Source organism: Gadus morhua, chromosome 16 (assembly GCF_902167405.1).
Source record: "Gadus morhua chromosome 16, gadMor3.0, whole genome shotgun sequence".
Classification (NCBI taxonomy): domain Eukaryota; kingdom Metazoa; phylum Chordata; class Actinopteri; order Gadiformes; family Gadidae; genus Gadus; species Gadus morhua.
The window spans coordinates 14574392-14594345 of NC_044063.1; the positions used below are offsets into that span (position 1 = coordinate 14574392).

At 45.3% G+C, this 19954-nt stretch overlaps 2 protein-coding genes across 3 annotated transcripts; both read right to left on the reverse strand.

The window, feature by feature from the left end:
- Positions 1 to 265: 265 nt before the first annotated feature.
- On the reverse strand, positions 266 to 15690 carry baz1b (bromodomain adjacent to zinc finger domain, 1B). Its single transcript, XM_030381101.1, has 21 exons — positions 14897 to 15690; positions 13642 to 13758; positions 12909 to 13053; positions 12552 to 12744; positions 11823 to 11944; positions 11236 to 11433; positions 10912 to 11106; positions 9521 to 10805; positions 9165 to 9350; positions 8877 to 9015; positions 8396 to 8529; positions 8138 to 8258; positions 7914 to 8012; positions 7632 to 7809; positions 7223 to 7423; positions 6654 to 6801; positions 5588 to 5735; positions 5203 to 5324; positions 4122 to 4261; positions 3436 to 3542; positions 266 to 3167 (listed from the first exon to the last, which is right to left on the reverse strand). The coding sequence occupies exons 1-21, from the start codon at positions 15013 to 15015 to the stop codon at positions 2483 to 2485; spliced, it is 4782 nt and encodes a 1593-aa protein (XP_030236961.1). The 5' UTR covers positions 15016 to 15690; the 3' UTR covers positions 266 to 2482.
- A 284-nt stretch (positions 15691 to 15974) lies between these two features.
- Positions 15975 to 19425, reverse strand: bcl7bb (BAF chromatin remodeling complex subunit BCL7B b). 2 transcript variants are annotated; one of them, XM_030381999.1, is made up of 6 exons: positions 19063 to 19425; positions 18270 to 18345; positions 18072 to 18162; positions 17482 to 17643; positions 16852 to 16979; positions 15975 to 16735 (listed from the first exon to the last, which is right to left on the reverse strand). In XM_030381999.1, exons 1-6 carry the CDS (start codon positions 19173 to 19175, stop codon positions 16670 to 16672), a joined length of 636 nt encoding a protein of 211 aa, XP_030237859.1. In that variant the 5' UTR covers positions 19176 to 19425; the 3' UTR covers positions 15975 to 16669. The 2 variants fall into 2 exon arrangements, with proteins under 2 accessions (XP_030237859.1, XP_030237861.1); XM_030382001.1 differs by having other exon boundaries at positions 16852 to 16952; positions 19063 to 19421.
- Between the last annotated feature and the right edge of the window lie 529 nt (positions 19426 to 19954).

A 19954-nucleotide genomic window follows, 5' to 3' on the forward strand; every position in this document is an offset into this window, starting at 1 on the left:
ATAATAAACTACATTGCGTGACAACGCACATATATTTAATTAAGATGCCTGAGGAATCTGCCTAAACATTTTATTCAAAACCTTGCCTTAAATCATTTATTTTGGACAGTGTACTTGGAAACTGACAACCATGTAGCATTAACACATAAAGTATGGTACACCTTATCTGCAATTAAAAACATGTTTGGGTGAAGAGAAGGAAGATTTATAGTTAATGTAGCGGTTTTCTTTTGATTTATCTGCAAAAAGAGCCCACTCCAACGAAAACGTTAGCACATTTTATTACAAAACGAAGACATCAGTCTGGAATCTGGTGCCAACCATATCTTGTAAATGATCACAAACGTGAGAGTTGGCAGTGACATCTGGGCCTACACGAAACACTCACCTCCACCACAAAGAAGCAGCAACACCATGCTCTCCATCCACAGCCTTTATTGTCTTTACACGTGAACATCCCCGAGCCTCCGTGACCCACCTGACCATAGTTTTTAGAGACTATAAATATATATATAAAAAAAAATAAGTGTAAAAGACTTATAATCGAGAAAAAAAGAAAAAGAAGCATTTACAACACGTTAGGTAGCCTATTATATTGATGAGGGCAGTCGCTTTTGCTTGTATTCAGAAAATAACTTCCAATTTCCAACAGTGATTCTTATCTTTAATGGAACTCTTAATAATGGGAAATTTTACGAAAAAGAAAAAAAAAGCACAAGGAAATAGAATGCTCTAGCTAACAATGTTGCCAAATAAAATACAATTAGGAAAGCCGGTTTGATGACAACGGCTAGAAAAACGCCACATCACAGTACGCCAAGGGGGAAAGCAACTTAAAACGTCTGCATAAATACGCATGGCCACCGCCAGATAATACCAAACTTTAGTAGCAGCGTCTTCCAAACTTTAGAAATAAGTTGCTGCCATGTTACGGTCAAAATTATTCTCAGAATATAACGGCACTCTGTCTAGTATGCCAATGCAAGACAAGACAAGTTGAGAGCCAAGGCTTCCCAGCACCTTGTAAGATCTCACTTTCTGCCACCCCGCCAGGGAAGCCAGGTGCTGCACTTGGTTAGCCGGTAGATCTCAGAACAATGTGCTACAGCGCCACCTTGTGTACCAACATGTGTACCAACATGTGTGACCAGAGCAGTATCCAAAGTATTGGCTTTTCATTATTCCATTTGAGTAGTTTGTAGATCACAGTTACAACTGTCACAGAAATCCCACCGGGAGATGTAGTTGCGACAAAGGAAAGTCAAATGCACCAGTTGCTTGGCAATCTTGTATAAAAGGGATAAGACGAACAGATCACGTATATTAATTATACAAAAGCCAGGAGGAAAAAACTTTACCAGTTTAAAATGGCTGTCCGTTTCTAAATGCATATATTTTTGTAATTCGGATAAAGAATTTGGTTTCACAAAAGGTTTGCATATTTGGTATACCTTTTACGAAGGAATTGTTCAGTTTGTAGTGGTACCAATTCCTCTATATCAGGCCAGTCAAAAGAATACGAATTAGGTTAAGCCTGAACAGTTTAAAAGCTTTCTGAAGTCCCGCCCCCCTTACACTAACTTTACAACACCATCCCTGGCCTGTGTCAACCAGAAGGTGCATGTCTGAAAAAGTTGTATATAAATATGACTGTCTGCAGTCATTAGTATGTACACACGATTTGGGATGTTGGAAACGGTTCAACAAAGACGCACAACTTTAGGGTGAGCTCCCCCATGCACTGAATGCAGTTAGCAGAAGTGAATTAAAAAAACCTAAACTAAAGTGGCCGTACAGACCTCAAAGTCTCAAATAAAGTACTATTAATCACTGAGAACAGGCTTTGAAGAGAGAATGGGGAGGAACGCAACGCTGAAAAGATGACTCCTGATGGTGGATGTGGCTGGACTGTGTGTTTGGCCTGAGGAAAGAGAGGAGACACTGATAGACTAGACAGGGTGTGTTAACACAGATGGCAAATACAAATCAGAGGGTCACTGTTCACAAGTATCGTATCTGCTTCTACCTCGGGGGGGGGGGGGGATCATTTACCAACCTATAGGTCGGGCCAAATTACACAAAATTACACAAAAAAAACGTGCTCCGAGGTCAGAATTTCGAAAATGTCATGTGTTTTTAAGAGCTTGTGAGTCATTCTCATCACCTGAAATGATTATTTATTTTGGTTTCGAAAAGAAAAAAAAAGAAAAAATAAATCACTAAAATTAAACATGTTACAAATATAAATCAGTTTTAGATATTTTTCTCTTCTTCTTCGAATGTTTGTTTTTCAAAATACAAAAAAAACAAAATAAAAACATTTCCCCAGACAAAGACTTGACTTGAGTCCTGTTTGTCTAGCTGTGGGAGGAGGAGGAGTAGGAGGTCGGAGGTTCTCGAGTATTTTGTCATACCTGGTGCAGAAATTAAAGCACAAAAAAAACAAAAAAACAAAAAAAAAAACAAATAAGCACCGTGGTCTTCATCGTTGTTTCTGCCTCTTGGAATGCCGCTGGCTGGACTGCTCCTCGTCGCTGCTCCTTCTCCCTCGCTCCCCCCGCCGCCGAGTTCTCCGCGCCTCCCGCTCGCTATCGCTCTCCTGTTCCTTGTAATCCCGCTTGGACGAGGTGGCCGCCGAGCGCTTGCTCCTTCTCCGGCTGCTCCCCTCCTCTTCGTCGCTCCCGCTCTCCTCCTCCTCGGGGTCACTGGCGTCGCCCTTCGTCTTCGGCTTGGCCTTCCTCCCCTGCGCCGACGTGTCTCTCCTGGACCGGGTCGACTTGCCGTTCTGCGCCTTCTTCGAACCCTTCCGCTTTTTCTCCTCCACTGCCTCGTCAATCTTGTCCTCTTCCTCCTCCTCCTCTTCCTCCGAGCTGGCGGGCACCCGGCTGACGCGTTTGCGCGAGCGGCGCCGCAGGTAGCTGAGGCCGGGCAGCAGCTTGTGGAGCAGCTCGGTGAAGCTCTGCTCCGTCTTGGCCATGCAGGCCAGCACGGGGCTGCTGTTCTGGTTGTACTCCTCCGCGTTGGAGAACACCAGCTTCAGGTCCTCCAGGAAGTCCTGGGCGTGGCGGTACGAGCCCTGGGAGAACTTGCCCAGCATGGTCTGGAAGTCCATGGGCGTGGAGATGACCTCCAGGTAGTCCTCTGCCTCTTCCAGCGAGACAGGCTCCCTGGGGGGGGGGGGGGGGGGGGGGGGTGTTAGGAACAGTGCGCGTTAACGAAACCGGCTCAACAAGGTCCTCTGTCCACAAGTGTAATGTTTTGAGCAGCGCTTTCTCTGCTGTTGATTAGAAGTTGGTAGCTGGCTACTGTATCCAGTTAAGAATTTCGTATATAAAAAAATATAAATATATTTTTTTTATAAAAAAAATAATGGACCATCAAATATACCTCAAAAGTCCACAGTGAGATTAATAACACCATATTTTCTGTGTTTACCTGAAGGGCCAGCTGTGGCGGAACTTGATCAGTTTCTGCAGGATCTCCTCACAGCGCTCAAGTTCCTGTGTCTGCCTGCGTACTCCGGACTTGGAGTTCAGACGCACCTGCACACACACACACACACACACACACACACACAGACAAACGCACACACAAGCACAAACAGGATGAGCTACTGATTCACACATTGTATGAATACTACAGAAAGTAGATTAGGGCTGGGTGATTTGGCCTAAGAATATAATCTAGAACCATTTAAAGAAACAGACAATTTTCCCAGTTTTGCAGTTCAACCATTTCACTAACCGTGGGAAAGTAAAAATGCTAATTAAAACAATTAAAATGACCCAAATCCTATACTAGTCATATCTTTGACAATTGCAGATGGACTGAGTAGCAAAATAATTTATTTTGTTTCAATGTTGAAAATCCAATTGTAAACCAATAAGGGTTAAGGTGTAGGCAGTGGGAACAGAAATGTAGGGTAGATGCGTTTTGGTTTTTAAAACCGATTTTCAATAGTGGCATTTCAGATATGCTCATTGAATCTTGCGAATGCGTAAATATATTTTAGAAGTGGTTCCGTCATTGACTTGGATGACCCTAGTCACAGAAAATACTGCAACTAAATAACATAGTCAATCTGAAGCAGACTCTCCAATTAGGTTATGCTTGTTTCTTACCAGTTCATCGATGTCTGCTGGGAAGTTGGGGCCAGACTTCGACTTGGTACCCCGTCCACTGGGGGGCGACTGCTTCTTCGACTTGCTCTTGGATGTCTTCGCGACCTTCGAGGATTGTTTTATCTTCTTCCTTGGTCTCACTGTAAAATAAGACCGGTTCGTTTATGAAAGGCTTTACAGTTTCAATGGTGTTATGCATTATCAAACTCTAATATGACATTTTTATGTGATGCTTATTTTGTTGTAACATTTTAAGAATTTAGATAAGAATGTTTGACCAATTTAGCATTGAACAAATGCAAACGTCTGCATGTGTGAATGAAGTTGGGGTCCACTGAGTGAGTTCTATGGATGGGCATAGACAATTGAACTGTCTATTCGATTCTCTTTCTCCCCCATTGTCTTGGTAGAGACAAGCTGGGGGACGGGGACGGGGGGACGGACGACGACTATGGGATGGTTGAAGGAGCAGGAGACAACCATGTCAGGGAGCTTTAACCTCAGCCCTCCGGACACAATGGTGCCTCACGACCTTGACCGGGGGGTCTGAACCAACACAGGAACGACCTGCCACATACTCTCAGTCAAGCCAGGCTGAAGGCCTGGGACATCAAAGCATGGCATTGGCCTGAGCAATTCCACACACCACTGAGTCAGGGGAGGACTGGGGGGGATGGGGGCAGTGGACTAATTCTTCTCCATTGCATTCCTGCCAATCCAAAATCAACCGCAGCATTTCCCTCACTGGAATCTCTTTAGCTTCACCCGTTGGTGCTCAACAAAACAGGTTTATACGATACCACACAAGCTCCAGGCTGAGACGGTTGGACCATGGATTGTTAATGTTCTTTAATTAGAACCGTAGCTCTCATATCGGAAAAATCTGTCTAAAAAGACAATATGTGCGTGCATGTCCAAACACACATTTTCCGATGTGTTTAAAGAGCTTTGCAAATCATGAGGGTTGTACATTAATGGAACCGGCTTGTGCAAAACATGTGCTTTCTGACTTTAATAGGCTCACAACACGGGGATCCTTCTCTAATAAAACAGAAAGACAGTGTTTCTCACGGATACTCACAGCTGTGGCCAATGGCCTTGTAGTCCTTATCGTCTTCATCGTCCTCGTCTTCCTCCTCAGAGTCTTCATCTTCTTCTTCCTCTTCTTCATCCTCCTCCTCATCAGTGTCTTCGTTATAATTCCTGTCCAACAGAGAGTAGGATTACAAAAAACGATTTGTAGTATTACAGCAAGAAAGGGATCAAAAGAGCAAAAACGACACCGAACTAAAAACCTGAATAACAGATGCCCATGAGGCCTAGTAGGACAGCAAAGTATGCAAGAACTTACAAAATAGCATTACACTGCGTAAATTAACATGACGCCCCCACTAATGAGATGGCCCCTCATTGTCTAACCGGGGCCCAGCAGGGGAGGGCACTGGGAGGGAGATGGTGGGGTTTACCTTCCTCTGGAACAGCGGCGGGCCACCAGGGGCTGGCAGGCCGGGCACAGCCACTCGCCAGCGGGGATGCGGTACAGCGCCGGGCGCAGGCAGAACAGGTGGAAGGCCTTGTTGCACTCGTCGCACAGGATGAGCTTCTCGTCGTCTCCTGCAAGACGTCAGGGGGTGTGGGGTGAGAGGGCGGGACAGAGAGAAACCACCTTTTCCTACAGCTACGCTCACTGACGCGGTGGCGAGTCACCATGGAACATTGCCGCATTTTTCTATAGCTGCACTTAATACAATTGATTAAGAGAGTCAATTGAATACATATTGCGACGATGGAAAGGGAAAGTAAAACTATTCACAAACTGTCACTTAACCTGTCGCCTGCAAACTGTTACTACGATGACACGGGTCGTGCAAGGTCAGTCAACAAACACAGATGTAAACATCTAGGTTCCTGAGTTTGAAAGTTCGCTAGAACCTCTGCAGTGCCAAGTGCCTGTGTGCCCTAGAGAAGAGAGCCCCCGTGTTTGATACTTGTGCGTTTACACCTGTTCACCTGGGGGCCTGGAGGCCTGCATGTAGACCTGCCTGACACTACTAGTCTGCCCTGCACTGCGCAGTCTGCCACGCTGTCTGGGGCTCAACTCCCCCAGCAGGAGGACAGCGTGGCGCTGTGGGAGCGCTAGACGGAGAGCAGAAAGCAACCAGTCAGCAGGATGTAACACGACTGGCTCCTTTTAAGCGCAGTCACGTCGCCCCTGAGTCTATTGGGACGAAAAATGAATGGGGCAAAGTAAGCTTGCTCGGGTTGCTTTTTCAGAGAAGAACCTGCTTCGAGGAACGGCGTTCCGCTGACACCTACTGCTACTGGAGGAACGGCGTTCCGCTGACACCTACTGGTAGGAACTAGCGTAGCATTCATTGAATAAAGTCTGGCTGATCATGCAAAAGTTTAAATGTGTACACAGTACAGGTTCATCTACCTAATGATTAGACCAAAACAAAATGTAACCATCCACTAGTAAAAGCTTTACATTTTGTAGCAGCATAGAGGACGCATCAGCCAGCGGTCGCCTACCTTTCCGGCGGCAGACTTTGCAGCGGGCGTTCTCGGCGGACATGTCCCACTTGATGCAGGCGTCCAGCATGCCGAGCAGGACGTGCATGCGGGAGAAGGTCTGAGCCTCGCGGATGGTGGACTTCCAGTTCTCTACAGCGGTAGCAACCTGCGGAGACACGGGTGGGTCTTGGTTAATTACACCGGTGGGACTTTTTAAACTAGACCCACTGCTCCTCTTGACTATATAATGCAAAAGACACCTCCATGAGGAGGTGTCTTTTGCATTATATAGTCAAGAAGAGCAGTGGCCTCTAATATGACTCCTCCAATAGGTCTGAGCACTTTAAGAGCATGTTGATACATATCAACGTGACACAGCGGGATCAACGTCTACAGGCGGCCAAAACAGTGAACCGATCGAGTCCAAGAGAATTAATTCCGTTCTTTCCGACATGATTCATAACTCTGACGTTAGTTTTGGCACTAGTTTTTTTTATTTTATTTTTTACACGGGCCGTTTCCCCCCGGATCGTCTTAAGGACTCCCCGCTTTGGCTGCGGTCCAACCCTAGGGAGCTCCTTCCTCACCCTGGCCTCCTCCGCCAGCTTCTTCTCCTCGTCCACCTCCTCCGCCTTGCTGCTGCTAGCGCCGCCGCTCTCCTCGCCAGCCTGCTTCTTCTTCTTCTTCTGCTTGGGCGCCATGAAGCCCTGCAGGAACTTCTTGATCACACACGCCTGGATGGTGATGATGCACTCGCCAAAGTCCTTCAGGCTCTCCATCTTGGACACCTGTGTGGACACGAAGGTAGGGATGAGCTCACAGGAGTATGACGGGGAAGTACCGCCCAAATAACTGTTTGTAGAAACACAACAACAAACAATACAAATGGGGAAACAATTAATCCCCTTGTGTAATCGGCATAATGTCAGCTACCCATTTCCTTATAGTCGATGGTCACAATCGATCAACGTCATATAGCCAGACAGACGCCCTCACCTCATCCTCAATGTCTGTGTTGTCTTCCAGGTATCCCAGTCCTCCTTTCTGGAGCCTGGAGGCAACCTCCAGGATGTCGCTGCGCAGGTACTTGAGCAGCTCCTGGTGGCCGTGGCAGGTCCTGAGGCCCGGCTTTACCTTGCGGCTCAGGTGGATGGAGTGGAGGATGTCCTGGTATCTGTGGACGGGCAAAACATCGCCGTCAACATCACTCAAACTCCAAAAAATAAACCAGGTACTGGCGTATGCACCTCCTTCCGTATATACGGCGTATACGTTCACCTGTTCTGTATCTTGGCCTTCAGCTCGCTCTCTCTGACCCCCTGAGGATGCAGACTCTCGACCAGCTCCTCCAGATCTGCTGCAGTTTCACACACAAACCTGCACACCGTCCACAAAAAAAACCCCGTTGAGCTAGAGCCATAAAGTTGTGACGGATACATATGCTGTATCCTAACCCAAGCTCAAAACTCGGACCTGGAGTGTGGCGGACAGCATGCCCTTACCAGAGGTTTTGTCCCTGCTTGGGCACCGTGGTCTGTGTACGGACGTCGGCGGCCGGCCCCGTCTGAGCAGTTTCACTCATACCCCCGTCTGTGCTGCCGTCGTTGTCGTCCTTCTCCCCTCCTGGAACACAGATCACCATCGAACATCAAACAACCCACACTGCAGGAACCAATAAGTCGGTAACTAAAACGAGCAGGTCAGCGGTAGCTGTAGTGTGCGGACGGTAACACTGTCGGACTGAGGGACACAATGCTCACCATCGTCTTCCTCTTCTTCCTCCTGCTCAGAGTGCTTCTCTTCGACGGGGAGGGTGTAGCTGTAGTCGATGCTCTCATGGACCCAGCCCTTCTCGATGTAAAGCCCGGGGATCACGTCACAGAACAGCCAATACCTGACAAAGAAGAGAGGGACAGCTTTTAGCAACATTCTTGTGTACTTACATTAATATTTATATTGTACTTTGTTCAAATAAAAATTGAAATGAATTAATATTTAAAAAAAAAAAGAATCCAAAAAAATCTGGTGAAACTCGAGTTTGTGCAATTAGCCAAAATGACACGGCAATTATCTAAATAGGGCCAAATACAAATGGCAATGGCCAGTGTTATAACTGGTTAGTCCACCAGAGACGGCACTGTTTCTGTAGTTCCCTGTTGTTGCTGACGAAGACAGAGATCCTGCCAAACCGCATTGCCAGTACTATGTGGATGCTACGCTGCGTTGCCGGTTGATCCTGACCTGTTGTGGTTCCTGTCCGTGCCGAGCGGCGACCTGCGCAGCACCAGCTTGGCCTTGCCGATCCCGTCCTGGAAGGCCCTCTCAGCGCTAGCCTTTTGTTTACGGTTGCGCTCCTCCTCCGCCTCCTTCTCCATGCGTTCTGCAAATCAGGTTTTTACATGACAACGCATTGAGAGTTTACAATCACACGGGCACCAACACGAAAAACAAGCTAAATGAGTACATCAACGATGCGTACCATCCCTCGGACGACAAGGAGGACCACAAATGAGGGAGACCCCGGCTCACCTTTGTTCAGCCGGTCGTGCTCCTCTTTGTCCTTCTTGGCCTGCAGTGCCATCAGCCTCCTGCTCTTCACGGAGCTGATCATGTCCTCCGCGTCGGGCTCCGCCTCCGCCTTCACCTCCTTCTTGGCGCTCCCTTCCTTCTTCTTTTCCGTCTTATCAGCTTTGGGCATGCCCCCTTCCTCTTTCACTGTGGATCCCACAAACAAGACAAGGCTGAAGCCTCGTGTGCTGCCGTGCGAGTGAGCATTACAAAGCTCTAAATCATTTTGGACGAGTCCAGGTACAACACAAACACTATTTCAACATCGAATAAAAAATGTAAAAAATTCGCAAGTTTTTAAGTGTTTAAAAACTGACCTTTTTCCTCCAGCTCCTTGCGGCGCATCTTCTCGGCCTTCTTGCGGTCGTTGACCTCCTTCAGCGTGGCCAGGCGCTCCTTCCAGAGCTCGGCCGAGCGCTGCTGAATGGCGTCCACGTGGTCCTCCACCGAGTACGTCATGAGGATGCGGTGGCACAGGGCCACCAGGAGGCTCACCTTCTCCTGGGGGTTCAGCTCAAACACCTCCGCCGTCTCCAGCCTCTCCAGGAACTCACTGGTCACCACGTCGTCGAAGCCGCCCAGCACGCCCCAGTCTTCCGAGCCCTGGACGCTCTCCTCGCCGTGGGCGTCGAAGGGCCGCAGGCACAGCCGCACCAGCTCCGACACCGAGTGCATGGTGAGCGGGATCTCCGACAGGGGGATGTCCAGCTCGCTGTACCCCTCGGCCAGCTCGTCCTGCAGCAGCGTCTGCAGCAGCACCACAAGCACGCGGTTCAAGTAGAGGAAGCCGGCGTCTTCCCCGGCCAGGGCGTCCATAAGGGCGCCGGCCGTGATGGGGTACTGGTCCTCCGGCATCAGCAGCCCGGCGTAGCAGTTGAGGAAGTCGACCACCATGGCCACGTCTCCGAACAGGGCGTTGGGCAGCCCCTCGGGCATGTCCACCAGCCGGAACGCCGGGAGGTTCTTGCCGCCGTCGATCTCCTGGTCCTCGTAGCGACGGGACTGCTCGCGGCGCACCAGCATCTCCTTCTCGCGGCGCTCTTTGGCCTTCTCCCGCAGCTTCTCCTTGATCTCCTCGCGCCTCTTCTTCAGCTCCTCCTGCTTCTCCTCCTCGCTCATGGCCGCCCAGCGCCTCTTTTGCTCGAGCAGCTCCCAGCGCTTCTGCACCAGGTCCCGGAGCTCCTCCGGCAGCCTGCCCCGGTCGTCCGCCGACAGGGTTTTGGCGGCCTTGGAGATGAGGGTGGACATGGCGTTCCTCTTGTCCTCCTTGCCCTTGTTCTCCTTGTAATAGCGAAGGAGGTGGAGGGCCATGGGGGGCAGAGGCTTGCCCAGTTTGGGTGTCATACCCGTGTTCCGGACCCTCTTCTTGGGGCTCCCCGTGGGGGGGCTCTTGGCCAGATGGAGGAGGGTCATCTGCTTCATCTTGGGGGTCTTGGGACCAGATTTTCCGTCCTTTTTGAGACCGTTGAGCTTCTTATCGCCGGTCTTTCCTGCTTTCTTGTCAATCGTTTTTTTACTTGATTTTGGTGTGGAGGGGGTTTTGCCATCTCCTTTCTTAGGCGTTCCAGAGTTTTTCACTTTAAGCGGGGAGCCGTTCATCTTCTAAAATAGACAATGGACAGGACTTTTATTTTGGACTCCAAACCCATAAGTAACAACTAAAAGCTCCCATGAACTAAACATAGAATTACAATGTGGCCCGACTTACCTGCATGTGTCCCCAGATAGTGGGACTAAGGGGCATGGTAAGGGAGGCTTTCTTCTTCTTTTTCTTCTTCTCCTCCTCTCCCTTCTCATTTCCTGACTCCTCACTCTGGGTGTCTGAGGTCTTCAGCTTTTTACTAGCTTTAGCCTCAGGAGACGAGAGACTCTTCCGCTTAGTGGACGGATTTTCAGCCAAAAACTAAAAAAAAAAATGGGGCAAGGATTAAAGTGGACACAACATATATAAAAAATAAATAAATAAATAAAAAAATAAAAAAAATCACACAACTCTAAATGATCAAACATACAGACAAGCAAAGTATGTTACCTTTTGTGGATCGAGGAGGAAGTCACTGAATTTGCTGGGGAGGTTGAATTTTTTGACAAGTTCATCCTCCACCACCCAGGGGGCGCTTTCACCCATGCCCAGCCTGAGAGCGTAGTGCCTGATGAAGTAACGCATGATCTCCTTGGTCGGCGGACGCTCTGATCTGAACAGACTTTCTACCGGAACACTGCTGATCACCTGGGAGGGGAACCAGATCAGTGGAAATCAATGACAAGATCAGCACAGACTTGAATACATAAGTACCTAAATCAACATATTCTAGGATTAATTTATTCAATGTGAATGTGTCAAAGAGAGGAAAACAAAAAAATATTTATTACAATATTAAAAAACATTAAAAGATATGTAAAGTAGGTTTTTTTATAACTACACCTAATGGGACATGAAGATTTGTCCAACAATCTGACAATAGACTGCCTGGTCATAAAGTGACCAGGCAGGAACATAATCAGTGACAAAAGAACAAAAAGGACATAGTTGTGCAGTAAGGGTTTTCGGACACATAATGTCCCTAAAACCAGCTTGACAAATGACACCAAAATTAAAGCAAAGCAAAGGAAACATACCTTATCTTCAGTGATGAGTTTGACGTCATACTTGAGAGGAAGGAATTTGGGCATCACCCATCTCTTCTTCTCTTCTTTCATAGCAGTGGTGGACTTCCTAGGCGAGCGTCGCGCCCGGTCACCTGATAAGTAACAGGAAAAAATGCTGTTAATTGTATTCTCAGACCACCATGTGCAGACAGCTATGCTTTTGTACTTTATAGGATCAAACGTGAAGTCGTTCACTACTTATTTTTAGGGAAAGCGCTTTAATGAATATAACTTTAAACTAGGGCTGAACGATTCAGGGAAATAATCTACTTGCGATAATTTCAAGCAATAATGCGATTGCGATTTAGCATGTGATTTCTTTTCTTTAAGTTCCTTAGGTTATGTATTATTCACTAAACAAGCAATAAACCATTCTATAGTATCACCAACACAACATTTGAAGCAGTCAACATATAAACTACTCCTTCCTTTAGGCAAGGCCTATGTGTTGATATGATTTGATGCATGAATTGATGCAACAATTTTATTTAACTAATGAATTGTGAAAGGAAAATTAAAACAAATCTTACTGATCTCCAATCAGTAAGCAATTCCCACACCCCCCAATAAGAAAGTTACTTTTATTTTTTCCCGCAGCCTTTGCGATTTGAAAATCGCGTTCCAATACATCGCAATGTTGGTTTGCATGGGATTTACCGTTCAGCTCTACTTGAAATGGTATACAAGTTGTTGACTCACTGAGACTCTCTCGCCGGCTGTCCTCCTCCTGGGGGGAGGGCTCCTTCCTCTGGTTCTCCTGGCTGGCGTTCTCCTTGTCGCTGGAAGGAGAGTCACACGCTCCTTCTAGCTTCTTCTCTGCGGTCTCACCGTCCTGATTCTCCGGGGGATGGATCTTCACCACCAACACGCGCATACTCTTGTCTTTCCCCACCTGAGCAGCATGCAACCAATAGAACACACGTAAGACCAGGCACCTTACTTATTTATTGGGAAACTGCAGTTTACCATTGATCTATTATATAAAAAAGGCGTTGAATTAGATCATTGACAAACAAAAACCGACGCATGTCTTATCTCCTGGCCAATTATACTCACCAAGAAGTCACATTCTTCATCCACAGCGTACTTTGTGAGGATCTCCATCCAGGCCATTTCAACAAGCTTGTCCAGGGACACCGTGTTGTGGTGAACCATCTCCAACACTGGCTTCTCAAACCATTTGGGATATTCTTCCAGGAGCCTGTGCATATAGAATATGAGTAATTTATAGTGGGCATGTACTGTGTTTTAACTTCTTCATTAAAATATATGATACGTTTATTTCTCGAACATACAATTGTTTGACAGTCAGGGATTTTAGTTTCAAATATTTTCCAAGAATACTGCTCTCCAAATATGTCTGGCTAAAATAAGCAATAAAATATATTTATATTGTCATTCACAACAACAACAACAATCGCATTACAATGCTGGCAATGGAGACTACATAGAATTACATAACCCGTGTGTATTGACCGATAGGGGGAGCACTATCTCTTCATGGATATAAATACACAGCTTATATACAACTCATGATCCTGCCAAGCTTGGCAGTAGGCTAATGGATATTCATGTCATCCCTGCTGGACACTGACATGGCCTTGTTCACCTCTTATCAAAGAAACGATAAAATGTAGACCTTGTCTCTGGTGTTGAATATGATCCAATCTGAACACGTTTGATAAATTGTTTACCAACAGAGCAAGCATCTCCCCACTGCCGGTGATGGCATGAATAAGGGGAAAGTGTGCGCTCACGCACACACGCACACACACACACACACACTTACAGTTCGGTGACCTCCTGCTCTTCTTCCCATGCTTCGTTGTGAGTGAGCTGGCTGCTGCCAGTGCTCTTGCAGGTCCATATGCGCTCGTCATACCTCAGAAGACGGGCATCATACTCTCTAGTTCAATTTTGTTAAGGAAATGGTATTAAGATGAATGCAGGGAGACGGTGGTGCTTAGACTACCAAATTCCTCACTCACTGAAAATCTCACAGTAAAAGACTTGCCTCCTCCCACTGCACACTGATGTCACCAGCCCTCATTCATTATTAACAAATCAAGGACCAATGACGGATGAAGCAAGCACAGACAATGGCATTGCGCCCTGATTTACACAATTATCAAAGCCCAAATATGGTGTCTGTATTTAACTAAATTAAGGTTGGCATTTTCCCACTATTACAAAAATGGGACAGTGACATTAAAAACGTAATGCTTCCACTCCTCGTGTATGTACGGAATTTAAGCCACACCTGGGTTGATGAGTCAGAAAGGTTATGTCACATGTTACTTTAGGTCAAAGACATTTGAAAGAAATCCATAGTAAACTGCATACTTGCATAATAAATAAATAAATCAGTCTTATCTGTTTATAGTCTCACAAAGTGAAACTACTCACTGACGGTACAGAGAACCCAGTCAAGTTTGACGTCAACTTCTCGGAAATTGTAACGCATCAAGAAAAAGCGGTTGCCGGAGAGAGAAAGCCAATTGATTAGCGGCGAGTTTCCATGTCTCGTTCACAATGGTCATCGTAACAAACTCACTGTCGAATTTCACTTAATGTTGCTTGTTTTTGTTTATCGTCTACGGCGTTAACTTTACCGTACCAAACAACGGCTAACGATGACAAAAGGACACATACGCTCAGGTTAAATGCGTTGATCCAAGTCACTGACAGGCCACACATCTCTCAGCAAACCCAAGTATCCAGCTCATTGAACAACACATTTACTCGCACGTCATGTACTTAACGTCTTCGTAATAGATCGACTTGTTTCCAGCGCCTAGCCGTGTGGCCTTTATATTAGCAGGCTGGCTACCCGAGCCTGTGAGCATACTGAACATGCGGACAAAACAATACATGATATAATGAGCACACCAACCTTCCTGTCTTCAAAGGGTACAGGAATTGAGCGTCTAATGATACAAATGTGTCTGGGTGAATGTTAAATCTGTCTGTTATCTAACCATTTAACATTGCATGCCAATGAATACATGTAGCAAGAGTGGACTTAAGACAGCAGGCAAGGATACTCTTTGTTCCTGAAGGCCTCCTTGGTGTGTTCGATGATGTAGACCTCCTCGTCTGGGCCTGCTGGTTCAGCTAGCGGCTTAGCAAGCGGATAAGGTTTCCGACCCAAAAGCGGTGCCATCGTGAACGCCAGATGGCACGGATGCCTGTTGTAAACTTAAACAATCGTACAAAAAACTAGCCAAACAAAATAAAATGACACGGCCTGAACATGTATCCGAGTGCCGTAAGATGTCAATGCCCGACGTTAGCACGTTGCACGCTAGCACCGGCAGGCCCGGCACAGCACTAAACGCGTAGCAGCTAGCTGGCTAATAGGAGCAGGCTGGGTCTCTAGCTCACTGCAAAACAATAATACTGCACTTCTGGCGACGGCGCTCATCGCATCCTTCGTGTAGACAAGGGTCGCAACGGCTTCGTTGGTTTTGAAGAAAAGTCCACCGAAGACCCTGTGTGGTTTAAGTTGCTCGGTTTGTGTTTGGAAAAGTTTTAGTTCCTCAAGAAGACGAAGAAGGAACGCAAGCTTCACCCAAATTGGAACTCGCGGCAAAAACCAAAGCTCCCTCCAGGAGGTCTTGCGCGCTTTGCATACACTCTGTCGAAATTATGCCGTAAACGATCGTAACCGGTTGTATTCCTCGTAGTATGTACTTCATTAAGTCTGAATACTGATATGAAAAAATCTTCATAAAAAGTTAATTTATCATTCAAGAGGTTAGGTGTTCGGCGAAATGGCGGGAGTTTCTAGTCCACCGGCACAATTCCGTGAAACATCACAACTCCGTTTCCCCGGCAGCAAGCAGCGTCGCACGCATTAAACCCGCCCCCTAGCTCCGTTGATTGGTTGTAAGCATCCCATGCCCTCATCCAATATGGTCATAGGCAATCACTCATAGTGATGGTGTATTGTCAACCTTGGACCGCCCCTCCAAAAGAAAGTCGTGCCGTTCAGGGCGTCCTCAAAGGGAATGGTCTCGAAATTGGCGGTCAAACATGTCCCAGTCCGTGGTAGACCCATATAGAACCGTGATGATACAGATGAACTGGTGGTTTGCCTTTATAGTTGAACAACCCAAGAACTTTAAATGTGACAAATGACAATTTATTATGGCTTTGAGAAGTTTTCACAAGAAACATTTGCAAATTACACTCAAAATGTAGGTTTATAGAATATAGTTCAAATATACATGCTGTATTCAAGGTGTTTTAATTAACCAATTGTACTTCTGGTTGTAAGCTGGGCTTGATGTAGGATTGTATGAATCCAGTAAAAGCAGTACAAAATTAATCTCAAGGCTCAAAAGCAAACACAATAATGCAGACACTATTATTTGTTTCATAATTATTAAAACGGTGATGACCAGAACACCATCATACATTCTTCTACAATAACATTACACCATTTAAAACTGTTAAGTGATCTTGAATGGACATTTGTTGGCAAATTTTCAATGAAAGCTTTTGTGGTATATCAATTTGTGTAGCATTTACCATTAAATCGCCCTCAAGTATAAATTGGATTTAAAACAGATTTTAAAACATTCTTCCTTCACCGGTGCATACATAAATATGAAGATTTTATAAGAAAGCAGATTATTCCAAAGTGTAGGATACATTTTTCTTGCGTGTCGTAAATGTGAGGGCAATAAATCTGTATAAATGCATTAAAAAGGCTTTGAATGCTTTTGATACTTTATATAATCTATTATAATTTGCCAAATAATCCAAGTAACTGAGACCTATGTACTTTGCTACAAAAGCTGAAAAATAGTGCATTATCTCAGCACAACATTTTCTCCCGCGCAAACTTTCTTTAACGGAGGTGCTCCATCGGTTTCTTCCTGTTGAAAGAAACAATTTTGGTGTTTAAGACAAGTTAGACGTTTATTCCCAAATGTTGTGAAAATAAAAGTCTGACTTTTATCTTTTTATTCAAGTTTGGAATATGGCAGTCAACCTGTGTGCCCAAAGCCCCACGCTGGGCTGTGCCTGAGGAAAGTTCTTCCTTGATCAGCGTAGGAGGTTCGTCTGCCCCTTCCTGGCCTGGGAGGCTTGACTCTGTGTTCAAGGTAAGAAAAGGAGATACTGTCTATACTGTAAATTAGTTGATTCTTTTCTAATAACGTAAGTATTTAGAATGCAAAGGACTGCAACTGGGGACATGTATGTAGAATATGGTACAGTAACTTGCTATCTCACAACTTCCATGTGATGTTCTAAGAGGCCATCTTCAGCCACGGTTTTAATCTCCAAAGTCTAGGCGGTTACATTAACCTTTAACGCATTTACTGATATCTGCTGATTATAATGATGTTTACTATTATTTTATGCATTATTTGCCTAAATTCATTAATTTCTTCATATATTAACAATACAAAAATGTAAATAATTTGTAATTAACTGACATTTTGTATGTTTACAATCCTGTCAGAAATAATTACAACTGACTAATAGGTCCCATGATTTTGTCACTAAACAGTTTGGTAATTCCACTCTGGTGTACTATGTAGCCTGGTAATAACACATATCAGGTGACAGGTCAGACCAAACAAGCATCACAGGAACCATGATGAGCCCGCCTACGTACCATCCACACTCTCCTGGCCCAGCATGGGGGGTGGAGCGTCGTCTGTGCGGAGGCTGGATGGGTGGGGAGGACTAAGGTGCTGTGAGCTGGAGTTGCTGCTGCTGTTGTCCATCTTGGGCTGGTAGACGACGTCTGACAGAAAGCTTTGGTTGCTGTTCTCATCTGGATTACATGACAAAAAAAGCCATAAGCAAAAAAGTGAAACAATGCAGTCATCTTTCAAAGTTTCTTTCTTCTTATCCCAATAGAATACGCTGTGGGTTATGACAGTATCCTCCTAGCCTTACGGTTCTGGGTTAAGATCCCAAACTCTGCAGCCTACCTGTTAAAAGGTAGCCTACCAAGCCTGCTCTGTAAAACAAACAGTGATCATTTTACTGGGCTTACCATTTAATGAGGATCAAAAGGCTAGGCTATTTGTATACTAGGCAAAAACTAATCCTGCCGCCTGAACACGTATCACTGCTCTGCTCTTAATTATTATATCTTCGTCTTTGTATCGTTGTTATTGAGATAGATGACATGAGACTTAGAGACTGCTATGAGAAGTGAACATGAACCTGAACATAAGACTTGTGTGGTCTACTCACCGTTGAGATCCAGTAGGGAGTTTGAGGTGTTTTCTAAGGCCACATCCTTTAGGCCCCGCACCGTTCCACCTGTGGATTTGGTTCGATATATCTAAAGAGAAACGACAAAAGAAACAAATATGGCATAGAAGGAAAAAATGATGGCCCACTGCCGAATATAAGCATAACTAATTTTCAACATGGCGGAATCCCCCTCACCTGTTTAGTTTCTGTTACTGGAACCCACTTGAATATACGTAAAGACGTGTCCCCAACTGTTACCCACTTCTTCTCCCTGTTGACATGAAAAATACAATGGTACCAAATTATACCATTCTATACCTTAGTTATAGGTAAAGAAATGTCCAACGTATGTGAGAAACGTCCATGAGCAAAACATCAGATTTGAGAAGATGTGTCACACAGGTGCACAAACGGTGAGAAAAAAGGTTTGGCCTGGGACACAGTTGTCAATGAGTTGAATGAAATCCTCGAGTGTCACATATCAAGATGTTTCGCTAGGTTTTTTGCAAGGTGGGTGAACATTTGTAAAATGGACATTTCTGAATGATCTTCCGTGCAGCTGTACAGTGAGCTACAGGTGACAAAACCATCCAGACAATATCCATTGTACCCTAGAGACGTCGGAATAGTGCATCGACCCAACTACAAAGACATTGAAGCATGTCACTCCCAGCCCATCAATCAAACACTCATTTGAATATGCAATATGCATCGAGGGTTGATCGGTTGCAGCCAGCAGGATAACTCGTTGATATATTTCTTATCGAAGTTGAATATATTGTTACCTTGAAGCACGAATATAGCCTCGATAGGTGCTAACTAATTTGGTATGTTGCATTCATTTGCAGTAAGACTAAAAGTAAGACACCGTCGTGGAAAGTTGCTCAGCTAACGCCATAACCTCGTTTCGTTGTACACCAAAATGCGCTACATTACAGGGTTACAAATGTGTTTTCTGCATACGTATGTATCTTATAAGCATACATACCATTTGCGGACTTTCTCAATAGCCGCCAAAACCTTTTTAATGTCATCTTTGGCACGACTTCGTGTCTCTGCCCGGCCCGATCTTCCAGACATTTTAGTGCTGTTATGATTCATCAACAGATGCGTCCTAAAACTTCAAACCAACCCCTATTCCTCCGTTACATTGCTAATCTCGCGAGGTTTAATGGTGGATCTGCATTCTCTGCTCCTCACCTGTTTATAGATATTGTATATATGAACTGGACAGCTTACTCATTTTACTTGACAGTGGGATTCCAATTTTGTCGCCTAATGATATCGGTCTTTAAGAAGTAGCATTCTTATTTCGTGAGCGGTTGGTTTTGACTGCCATGCATGCAGTATGGCAAAAATAACTCTACACTCACTATCTGACGCAAGGAGGCGTATTTGCATATTACGTTTTTGGATTGTAGGCCAAGACATGTGCATAACAGCTGCGTCCCATTTTATTCTTGGTATTAGGAGATCCCCTTCCTTGTTGTCCCAAATAAAACCCATATCCGTATAAGAATATATACGTTTTTCATTTAATGTGTATTCTTTGCAATTGGTAGGAAATTCTTGAACGTCAGAAGGAGACAATGCGGTGGATGCTTATTCTTTATTCCACCAGATGGGGGTATCATCGAGTCAGAAATCGACGGTTAAGGATTGATTAATGAAATAAATTGTAAATACGTAAGCTGTTAATTTTATTTTACATTATTACGTGACCCTTTAAGATGATCGCGTTGACTGAATCCCCCTGAAGTATAAGAGGCCTACGAATCTTCAATTTGTGCAGGATGATTGGTTCTCATTTATTTTATGGGAGGCCTCTCGTTGAGAGAGCTTAGACCAGAGATGTCATGTAAGCTGGGACCAACCCCACG